The 12,141-nt window shown below is 44.5% G+C and overlaps 1 protein-coding gene across 1 annotated transcript in view; it reads right to left on the bottom strand.

Annotated features, from left to right (window-relative positions):
• Positions 1-4,010, bottom strand: part of LAMB4 (laminin subunit beta 4) — a 43,083-nt gene extending 39,073 nt beyond the window's left edge. The window contains exons 1-3 of the mRNA XM_074540038.1: positions 3,715-4,010; positions 2,054-2,116; positions 665-822 (exon numbers count right to left, since the gene is read on the bottom strand). Of these exons, the coding sequence (XP_074396139.1) occupies positions 665-822; positions 2,054-2,087 (192 nt within the window). The 5' untranslated portion in view covers positions 2,088-2,116; positions 3,715-4,010. The remainder of the gene's footprint in view (positions 1-664; positions 823-2,053; positions 2,117-3,714) is intronic.
• Positions 4,011-12,141: the final 8,131 nt, after the last annotated feature.

Below are 12,141 nucleotides of genomic sequence, written 5' to 3'. Positions count from 1 at the left end.
AACAGGGGAATCCTCATTTCTGCACACCTTCCATATACCCAGTGGTTCCCCCTCCTCACTGCAGCCAGGGAGTGAGAGGCATCCCTCTGGTCAGCCACATTTTGGATCTGCTGACCCACACATATGGCCAAAGCCTGGACCCCAGCATTAGGTCTTCCTTTTTCAGAGGCTGCTTTCTGCTCTCAGCAACACTGGCCTCATTTCAGATCAAAAGAGAGGAGATTGTATGGTGTGACTCTCTTAACAGGCTGCCTCAGGTCTCAACACCATATGGACATGTCCTCTGGAGAAGGCCCTGCAGCCTGTGGGACCCCGCTCACACACAGACCATGGGCTTCACCTCTGGGACCTGAATGGGAAGAGGACTTGCAGAGCAAAGCTCCTTCAGAAATCCCTGTGCTCCATCCCTGTGCATCTCAGGGATGCTTCTCCCCCTTGAGAAGATACACATCCCTGTGGAGGCTGTTTGCTGCCAAACCCTCCGTATGTGCTGCAGAGAGGCACAGCCTCTCACCAGACTTAATGTCACACTGTGTGATAATTATTCAGGAACTTCCCAGTCTGGGCAAATTCCCTATACAGATGAGAACAAGGTTAGTAGGAGGAGTGAGGATATGGTTAGCAAGAAGAGCTCAGTTTATTAAAGAAGAAAGAGCAGACCAACCTCCAGGTAGCCTATGATGCAGTACTTCTGAGGGCTGCTCATGCCACAGGTTGACGAGGCTGTCAGTCGCTTGCTGCGGCCCTGGAGGAGGTCCCCAAGGGCTGGGTGGCAGGACCCAGCCCCACAGTCATGCTGTGCATGCTGGGGCCTTATCAGCACTAAGCATAACAGAAGACCAAAGAAAGATTAAATTGGTTTGTGTAGCCAGCAGTATTCTCCAGACAAAAACAGTTAAATCCCAACACAAGCAGAAAACTCAATTATCCTTTGCCTGTACCCCTTTTGTCCTTACTTATACGTTTTTAAAGAACTTCAGTAACGAACACACCAGCTGCAAAATAATAAAAAAAAAATAGAGCTAGCATATTGCAAATCTATACTAAAACTTAAATTTTCAGCACATTGGCATTTTTACTGAAAAGAAATGTGCCATGAGCAATAATTTATTATGCTTCCCACCCTTACATACCCATTGCCAGCAATCCTACAAAAAAGGATTGTCAAATTTCAATTGACTCTGTGAATAGAGACAGATTTGAATTATTTCCACTTATTTCTGTTGAAATAAGTGTTCCAAGTTATAATGGTGGAAATGAGACCAGGATTGAGACCAGGATTGATATCGGGGCCCCCTCGATTTTCTTTTAATTTGCAATGAATCCCTAGCCCAGTGTCAGAACCCTGTCAGACCCCATGAAGTGGTCATTAATAAATTAAAAGAGTAATTCTGAATTCTCTGAATAATTGCAGAACTTCTTTGTTTAGCCTGAAACAACTTTCAGTATCTTCCCTATTATATTAAGACTTCCCTTACAGGGCTTTTCCTTTTAAACAAGTTCTGTCCTGAAACTCTGCAAAGGAATGGGTACCTTGGAGGCTATATCCATTCAGCTTTACTTGGCTCAACTTGTTAGAAAAGGTGCAGTTAAAAAAACCCTACAACTAATACTTGAAGATCCCACAAAACACCAGAAATACAACTACCACAGTAAAAATACAGCATTTAACACCAAATTTCAGTCTAGGGCTCGGGCTATAATTCGAATAATGAGTGACATGACTCTTCAGATGTAAAGCAGTGCCTATGTTTAATTAGCCTGCTCTTTTTAGTTATACAAATCCATGCTGATTATTCATTAGCAGATGTTGATTGCCCCTTTCAGGACCCGAATCAGACTCATTTACAACATGTGTGTCTTCTTTGTACTTGAAGATATCATAAGTCATACGTCCCTCACTGGCAGGAGAGTGGGGAATAAGGATTCACTGTCAAGTGTTTCTCAATAGCATTTCCTTAAAAGAAGTGCTTCAACAAAATCTTGGAAAGGTGTGTAAATCATATGATAATATATCAAAATTGGCCTGAGTCACTGTAGCATCTGTACTTACTGAGGTGTAACAGGATGGCCAGCCCCAGCCTCATGCCTCCCCATCAAACTCTGACTGGTACTGCTGCAAGAGAAAAACTGGTCCATCACTTGGTGCCCTCGCTCACCAGGGCACACAGGTGTACCCAGAACCAGCCTTTAGTGAAGTGACAGAGATGTAATAAGAATATAAAGACTAAAAGGAAACCCTGGCTTTGATTTAGTTGGAGAAAAAAAAATCTCATGATGCAAGCTTCAGCACTGAAACTGGAATGAAAGCAGAGAAGCACTTCACAAAGGCTTCCAGAGAAGACCTTGAAAACATATTTACGCTTAGTATAAAATATAACCAGAATGCTATCAGCTAAAATACTGCAGGAATCAAATTTTAAAAAACCACCACAATTCCAAGTGGATTCTGCAAGGCTGTTTGCAGAGATCTAGCTCTTTCTCTGGAGATTCTAGTTTGTTTTCATTAATTTAAAAGATAGTCAGAGATGCCACTGAGAAGTGCCTGATGTCAGGTGCTATGAATTTTGTCAGAAACCTATTTGTCAGAATAAGTGCATCTTAATGTTTAGTGAAGAAAACCAGGCAATGTCAGCATCAGTGCAAAAAAATTGTACAGGTGAAACTCAGCACAAGTCCAAGAGAGATTGATTGTGACATTATGACATCCTTCCTCTTCCTATCTACTGGAAGAAAGTGAGACTTGCCAACACAAAACTGTTGGAAAAACAAAGGGCAGCCATGGGTATAAAAGGCAATCCAACACCCTGCTACCAAGTAGAACTCCCAAACCAAACCTGCCCCCATCTTTGCAACTTCCACCTTTCTTCACCTGTAGGAACCAGTGAGGCTGGTGCACCCTGAAACAGTTCCAGCTGCTGGGACATCCCTGTATGAGCATGGCCAAGAACCAGTTCCCAGCTATGTTCTTGTTCCTCACACAGCCATCACTGTACTAAGTGAGCTTAAATGAAACACACCCCCAGAGAAGTGGGAACATAAACAAAAGCACTTCAGGTGTTACAGACTCCATGTGGGCTTGGTGCACCCAGCTTTATGCAGCACACAACACAACAGCTGTACCCAGATAAGCACTTCAGCAACCACTTCAGGCAGTACCTAGATGAGTACTTCAGGCAGGAAAGCTAGCAAGAGTCACCAGGCTTTCATGCTGCTGCAGCTGCTCTCACCTGCCACAACCACAGAGGGCCTGGCATGTGACAGGGAGATGATGCTGCTGAGCATCCAAGCAGCTGTGCCTGGCTACAGAGACCTGGCCAAAGATCAACTGTCTGAAGCAAAACTGAGCAAATATTTTCCCTCTGTGCTGGACTTCAAATTTTATACTCTGTCAGAATAATGAACAGACTCAGAGATGATTTAAGCTGCAACCACTGCCACAGCACTGCAGTGAAAAACAGGTGCCCATGGTGAGCAATCTTGGCAGTTACACATCCAATCCCTACCCTAACACTGTGATGTGTAACACAAGTGATACTCTCTAAACCTCACTCCCTTTAATGGACAAAAAGGACTAGAAAAACCCCAACAAATTTTGGTTCCATGCTTAACAGGAAAATTAAATACTGAAGAGGTCTTACCTGGGTTCCAGGCAGCCCAGTGTCTCAGCTGGGAATGAGCAGAGCTGAGTGAGGGAAGCAAGAAAAGGCATACCTGTGCACTTCAGCTGGAGAAGACAGCACGTCCCCTGAGGCACCAAGGTGTAGGTGAGAATGAGACCCAGCCTGCAACCTGTCAAAAGCTTGATTTGTGAACTCCTTCTGCTTCTGGCATCAGCAAATATATTCACTGAAAGACAATTGTGACAGGTTAAGTTCATGGCAGAAAAAGTTCATGCAAGTGAAAACAGAAGGCTGGGATTCTTAAAATGCTGACAAACAACACCTTGTCTGTTGTTTAATTAAACATCTGTTCAGTTGGTCTGGTTTGAAATCAAATATCAAAGTCTTTATAACTAGTTAGCATCAGAAGTCTAGTGGCCCTGGATTATCTGATCATGGGCTAAAAAGGATTCACACAGCAGGAGTGTGAATGCTCTGAAGGGCTGTTTGGGGTTCTGAGGTGACTGTAAACATGCCTGCCAGACAGCTGTGATTGCACTTGTGTGGACATACTGAGCCAAATCTGAAATAATTCAAACTCTGGATCTTCAGTGTGAGCACTATGCTTTTCTCAATTTAAAGCTGAAGACAACAGGACAACTTGAGTCATGGCTTTGCATTTCAGCACGAGTTTTGCCTGTAACTGTCCCCAGCAGCAAGCACAGGACAGCATTGATGTGTGGGGTACAGCACAGTCACAGGCAATACGGTGATGGAGAAGCTCTGAAATAGTGTCCAACAGCTCACGTCAGAACTGGCCACTGTTCTCTGGTATCTGTTGAAACATGTGGCACTGTGATTCCAGTTTCCAGAATGGCAGGTTGCCTTGATACACAATTTTAGAGGTGACATATTTATTATCAGTTCTCTGACTGTTTGTAAGGTTCAATTCATGATAGTGATGATAGTCATCATCACACATCCTTAAACAGAAGGTTTTCTACAGGAGCAAAATATGTTTTATAAATTAATCACTGCCTTGTCCTTTGGTTCTTCCTATTCTTTTGGAAAAAATGAAAGGTGTGTTCTTTAATCCTATTGCAATGCTCTGTACTAAGTGTCCTCTGCCATTATTATAATTATTAACTGTAGTGGAAATAATTCTTATACTTAATTTTTTTGAAATTATTTTCCTCAAATGCATGTGGAAATTACTTGTGAGAGACTTTTTTCAGGCTGATTTAATCTTCATTTGGTCTGCACTTATGCATGATTAATTATTGTACAGATGGTTTACACTTAGTGGGTTTTGGTATTAGGAAAAAGACTAAATGATATATTAAGATACTAATTTCACTTTTTATCTGCAAGCAATATATCAAATGTTGCCTGGAAGAGACACATATAACTGAAGAAAGTATTATTACTATGATGCTACTAAATTATAAACTGGTTGACATTTTATTAACGTATTTCACGGGGAATTCAGAATTTGTTACAGAGAAGTTATGTGAGAAGTAAATATCAAGGAAGATTTATTTGCAGAATATAGCCAGTCCTCTGCTCTGATTTATGTAGGACCCCAAGCAAGAAGGAGGTTTTAAACTGCTTGAGGCAGGGATTAAGAAACTTCTTTCTTGCTTCTTTAATCTCTGCACTGGTAAAGGATCTGGATTTATAATGCATCACTCGTCCCATGCTGGCTGGAGGGTAGATAGCACTGGTGTGTGATTTTTCAAGTCATCACAGGTCTGAGGGCTGTCATTGCTTAGGCCCAAGGCATATCCTCAGTACTCACAAAGGATGGGAATTGTCAGCACTGCAGCATGTATTCCCTTCACAGACACCAACCAGCAGCGAGGGAAGGGGCAGGAATAGAGCCACCACTTCAAAATTTCAATACATTTTTCAAGAAATGAAATTATTTGAGCCTAGGACTATTCTTGCTGTGTGAAAAGTAAGTATTCAATCTAAATAAATCACTTGGGCTTCCTTCATGTCAATGGAGAAAGACAGGGAGAGTCCATCCCATCACCTTCTTTAGGGAGGGATAAATCACCTTTTGGAGGTATCTGCTGCTTTCCTTTGGTCATGAGCAGCCCAGCTCCTTAGTTTAGGACAGATGCTTGTATTTTAAGCAACTGTACTGAGATTAAATGTAAAATGTACTGAGATGAATCCCATCCATGGCCAAAACCTTGAACAAAATCAAATGGTCTGAAAATCAAAATTATCTTCCTACATTCTCTATCGCCTCTTTTGTTTCTGTCCTCATTTCTTCAAGACTATATCATATGCCTAAAATAGAATTTCTCAAAGGCAAAGACTGAACTTTTTGTGGGTTTGCATACTGGCAGAATGTAGCACTACATAATAAAACCAGAATGAATTGTAAGTTTACAACCAGGTAAGATAAGGATTTTTTCTGATAAATCTGATCAGGAGAGAGCTAAGGACAGCAGGGAGATTGGCTACAGAACTCAGATGTGACAGGAGAGAAGGGCTACCCTACCCCTCAGCCTCCTCACCTCCACATCCCACTGGCTGACTGCTCCTCCATATTGTGCACCCTGAAGGAAACAGCTACTTTAAAACTTGTATTTAATAAATATTTTTAAAGAGCTTTTTCACAATTCAAAAGGATGTAAAGTCTATCTGCAATTTATGAGAAGTTTCCTCTTTTTCTTACAGTCACAGCACCCCACAGTGCCCTTCACCTTTAGTGTGCAAGTTAGAAGGCTTTGATTTTTCCACCACAAACAAGAAACTTAGCTTCAACTCAAATATTATCTCCCTGGCAGGCACAGCATTGATAGTCGTAATCAACACTAAAGACTGTGCTGGTTTCAGCCAGGACAGGTTAATCTTTTGCAGTATCTGGGAGGGGACATGGCCAGGATCCTGATACTATTCAACACCAGTTCAGGTGGTTGCCAGGGGCAGGAGGTGAGGACTGTCCTTCCTTCAGTGGAATAAATATGGCTGGGGGAATCCGTCCAACATTGTTCATTTGTCAAGGAGTACATGGTGAGCATTTCTGCAGGTGAATCACTCCCTCCTTTGTATACCTCTGTTGCTGTTCCTGTTGGCTTTCTTATCTCATTGCTGTTTCTAGTAAATTGCTCTTATCTCAACCTGTGAGCCTTGCCTTTTGTGCCTCCAATTAGAGGGGAGTGAGGGAGAAGCAGCAGTGTGGCTTTAGCAGGAGTACTAAACTGGTGAATAACATTCCTGAAGCACAACAAAGAAGAAGACAGTGTATTTATTCTAAAATACCAGTATGATTTTAAAAGTGCTAGTCAAGCTATATGAGTAGAAAAAGAGTTACTATTTAAAAAAAAAAAAAAAAAGGTTGCAGAGTTACAAGTTGAGTTGGGAGCTGATTGCTGGCCCAGGAGAGTTCTTTGTTAGCTGCATGTTGTAACCACCGGTTAAGTGTCGGTCGTTAACCCTCTATTGTTGAGAATTCCCCTTTTTGTATCAGTACCGCCCTGCCTAAAGCCAGGTTGATGGCCCTTCTCAGGAAGAGACAAGGGAGTACATGCAGATAACATCAGATCCAGAATGCAACGAGAGAGGACCCCCACCACACTTACAAAAAGACCCCCAAAACAACGAGCCAACACAGAATTAAGAGATCAAAGTGATGTCTGGAGGTGAGGAACAAAGTACAGAGCCTGCAGAGACGCTGAGACCCTTTGCTGCCCCTCGCCCTAAGCAGAGACCTCAGCTGGGGCCAGGACCCCGAGACTGCAAAACCCAGAAGCTGTAGCAGCCGGGTGTCCTCTCGGACGAGCTGTGGATCGCACTGGGCATGCCCATGGGGCCGAATGCCCACAAGGTGTCCCCCCCATGGCTGATCGCCATGTAGCACTACGGACCACCCCCCTCATACCCCAACCTCAAAATCCTGGGGCTCAATGCCCCCATCCCTCAGGGCTGCTCTTTTGGGTACCATGCTGGGGGATGGGGGAAGCCCCCCGTGGACGAGACGGGGAAGCCGCTCTACGGGGACGTGTTCGGCACCAAGACCACCAAGTTCCAGATGAAGGAGGAGGAGGAGATCGACCGCACACCCTGGGGAGCGCTGGAGCCATCGGATGAGGAATCTGAGGAGGAGGAGGAAGAGGAGGAGGAGGAGAGCAATGAAGAGAAACCCAACCAGACAGGGTTCATCACCCCTGCTGACAGTGGGTTGATTACCCCAGGGGGCTTCTCCTCAGTGCCAGCCGGGATGGAGACACCGGAGGTGATCGAGCTCCGCAAAAAGAAAATCGAGGAGGCCATGGATGGGAGTGAGACCCTCCAGCTGTTCACAGTGGTCCCTGAAAAACGCACAGCGACCATGGGCACGGCCATGATGGGCTCCACCCACATCTATGACATGTCTGCAGTGGTGGGGCACAGGGGGCCAGTGACAGAGGCACAGGGCGTGGAGGTGGCGCTGGCCCCTGAGGAGCTGGAGCCGGACTCCACAGCCATGACTCAGAAGTATGAGGAGCACATGTGGGAGCAGCAGGCGCAGGTGGAGAAGGAGGACTTCAGTGACATGGTGGCCGAGCACACCGCCAAGAAGCTGAAGAAAAGGAAGGCGCAGTCCCAGGATGCCTGTGGCGCGGGCAAGAAGTACAAGGAGTTCAAGTTTTAGATGCCACCGCTGTCCCCTTGGTGTCACTTCTCTGTCACCCCCCTGCACTGCCCTCTGTCACCCCGCAGGGGGGGCTGGTGCCACACTGGGATCAGGGGACATCACCCCTTCTGTCACCTGGGGCCATGGTCCAGGTTTTGGAGAAAATTTGGTGGCACTGTCCCCCATCCCTGTCCCCTGTCCTTGTCCCCAGCCTGTCCCCATTGTTTTGAAAATAAAAGGTGGCATCCCCACCACAAAAAAACAAAAACAACAAAAACAAACAAAAAACCCCCGAAAAATCAAACCCAAAAACCAAACAACAAAAACAAACAAAAAACCCCCGAAAAATCAAAACCAAAAACCAAACAAAAAAAGCCCAAAAAAAACCACCCCAAAAAAAGCAGAGCTGCAGCAGCCAAGCCTGGGCAGGGTGAAGGGAGCCCCGCTGTGTCACCCCATATCTACAACAGGTCAATTAGATGAACAGCAATTAAACATAGATCAGCTGGTCCCAAGCGATGGGCAGGAACTGCACCAAAAAGGGGGGGAGTGAGCTGCCCCATTGCCACCACTGCCACCAACTAGGGAAGGGAAAACTCCACGGCACCATCCTGTGGCCATGAACTGAGCCCGCTGTACCATATCCCATCAGTAGGGATTAGATTCTTAACTCTGGAATGACTGGGCAGTGCTGGCGATGGAAGCCATGTGGACCCATCACAGCACTGTCCTGTGCCGATGCACGTCTGTTATCCCCGTTAAAATATTTGTGGTTAAAAAAGAGGAGGGGAAAAGGCAATAACAAACAAACCCTATAAACTGCACACCGTAAGGGGAAAAACACCAAAAGACAAATGCAGAAAACACTAGAAAGGCCTGCAACCGAGTGTAGCCTCGGGCTCCACTAACTCCATTTGCTGAATCAGGGACCAGCCCCAGGACCACAAAACACAGTAACAAAAGTATCAGCATATACTTATCATACTTTCCTGTTCCCAACATATTTTGCCTCTTTTAACTCACAGTTTGGCTTTCTTTCTGTGTCATGTAGGTTTCCATGCAGTTGACGTTCCTGCGTGCCATTTCCACATCACAGTTCTATTCTGCAGCTTGTTTCCCCACACCTTAACAGACACAATGTATTTTCTAGTTCTCAACCATTGTTGGTGTTTGGATTTTTCTTTCCTTGTTACTTGGGGAATTTTTTCCCATTTTTTCCCATTTTTCCCATTAAGAAGCACTGATGGCTGGGTGGTTGAGATGGCAGGAGGGGGAATTCCTCTGATTTTTGGCAATTTCTGTAACGGGGGGACAAGAATACCACAAGAATAGAGGCACACAAAAGACAGGGGCTGAGGAGTTGGGGAGTCTCTCTCTCTGGGCTTTGGAAGAGGACAATTGGACCTGCGGCTTGGAGAAAGGAATTCGCCGCCACCGCTGTAATCCCAGGATTCCTGCTCATTGCTGCCAGTCCATCTTGCTGCTTCCGAGAGTCCTGCTGGGGCACTGGGACCGGCTGCCCCACGGTTTGTTTAGAGAAGCCTCTCCTCCATCCCTTCTCCTCTGGGCCCAGCCGCCATTACCATGTGCTGCCCGAGCCCGCGCCACAGCGCCCCCTGCAGGCACGGGGGAAGCACCGCACCTGCCCGGCCCACCGGGAGCCAGCGGCGCCCCTGCTGGCGGTGCCCGGAACTGCACCGAAGGGGAAAGTGCCACTGCCGGAAAGGCCGGGAGGGGGTTCTGGGTCCTGTTCATGATTAATGCTGTAGCTGCTGTTCTTTGTTTGCTTTGTTATACATACTAATAAAGAACTGTTATTGCTATTCCCATATCTTTGCCTGAGAGCCCCTTAATTTCAAAATTTAATAATTTGGAGGGAGGGGGTTTACATTCTTCATTCCGAGGGAGACTCCTGCCCTCCCTAGCAGACCCCTGTCTTTCAAACCAGGACAACTATTCACTCTTAGGCTGCCTCACTTTCCCTGACTTTTTCAGCTGCATATTCTCCCCACAAATGTGAGGGGGATGACATTTGCCTTCTCTGACTGCAATTTTGCTCTCACAGGGTGCACACTTTCTCCTGGAAGTTGTGTTTGCTTCTATGTGTTCTGCACCATCTGTGGTCTGAGCAATCGCTGCCCAGGTTCCTCTTCACCAGCTGTCTCTTGTCTTTGCTTGTTCTGTGCTGAAGCTGACTGTAGCCTTAGCCTTTTGCTACTAAGTACATTCACTGCTTGAATTTCTTTTCCTGCTGATCCTGTTGCCAGTGATGCTGCCAATGGTTGTGTTTGTCTGCTGTGTCTCATCTCACTGCAGGCTGTTTGTGACTGCCTCGGCCATACTCACGGCCAGCTGCAATCTTCCTTTGATAACTTTATATCTGTATTCTATATATATTCTGTCTCTAACTATATTCTGTCTCTAAGTCTTGTTGTGCTGCCCAGTCCTGTGGTCAGCTTGGCTCATTTCATCTTCTTCTTTCACGACAGGCTGTTTGTCTTGCTTTGATCACATCTTCAGGGTCACCATATGTGGGAAGAGATCAACCAAGACTCCATTTTCTTCATGCAGTAAGCCAATTCTTTATTCACAAAGCTCATGTTTATAGGAAATATCAGAAGGCACTGTGTTCAACCTAATTGGTCAGCAATACAGTGAAACTCAGTTCATTGGTTACTAAGGACTATTATATATGCTATCAAATTTTCTCTCTCTAGATATGTTCACATTTTCCCCTTGTGGGTTCCCATGAGACAAATCTTATTCACACAGGTGTATTTGTTTTTCATCCTCAGAATAGATTGCTGTGTTAAACAAACTTCTCATTCTCAACATAGCTTCACATGGGAACTTGCAAATGGCTTGTTAGCTGCACTTAGAAGAAATGACAGGCCAGCTTTGGCAATTTTAGCAGAGTGAGGCCTGATTTCATAAGGCCTTTCTTTTATAATCCTACATGTCTACGACACTTACAGAGCCCAAATAGATAAATGTGCATACTACACAGAGTTTCCAATAACTTGGGGGAAATGTGCTGATCTCTGCTGATTAAGCATCACATTATAGGCATACTACTAGTATATAATTCTAACACCACAAGTGTCACAACAATGTGAATTTTTTTGATAAAATACTAGTAAGACCATATCATACTATTTATGAATATCCCAGTACCACTATCACCTCACATACGGCTTATCCAGACCTCTCCCAAGCCCCAAGAAAGACTTTAATGTCTTTAATGCAGTTAACAAATAGCAGTGTCTTCCCTCTATCAAGGCAAATGGCTCTTGTCCCTCCACTATGCCAGCTGACACAATTCTCAACCAGCTAACCCTGGAGAAGGCCAAATACCTCTTACCATACATGTTTTTAAGACTAGTGATATTTTTCAATAATAAGTTTATGCTGGGACTGAACAAGCTTGTAGCAAAGCAGTAAAATGTAGTATATTTGTGAATACAGCTTCCAAGAAATTTTCAGAAACCTGTTTATTAATGGTCATGTGTTTTTTTCCAGGAAAACTGTGTTCCAAAGAACAGAAAATAGAACATTAAAATAAAAGAAATATTGAAGGTCACAACATATGCTAGTGTGTCTTTGTCTCCTCATGGCCTTGTGCTATATTTAGACAATTCAAGAACATTATGTGGAAGGATTAGTGTTTTTATGTAACTTAATGAATTATCAAAATATTTCTGTTTTGTAATCATGATCTAATTACTAAAAATAGCCAAGTAATGAAAGATCAGGTTTTATTACAACCTGACATTTTTAATCTGGACAGGAATTCAATTCAGTGAGCAATGCTCTTTTCCTCCCCACAGATACCATACAATCTATCAACAGCATACAGCAAATATCTGCTGAATGAAAGACACAACTTCGAGTGGGTTATCTGTCTGCACC

The sequence above is a fragment of the Zonotrichia albicollis genome, chromosome 4 (genome assembly GCF_047830755.1).
Source record: "Zonotrichia albicollis isolate bZonAlb1 chromosome 4, bZonAlb1.hap1, whole genome shotgun sequence".
Classification (NCBI taxonomy): Eukaryota; Metazoa; Chordata; class Aves; order Passeriformes; family Passerellidae; genus Zonotrichia; species Zonotrichia albicollis.
The sequence above is the reverse complement of the archived record's forward strand: the minus strand, read 5'-3'. Positions and strand labels throughout refer to the sequence as shown.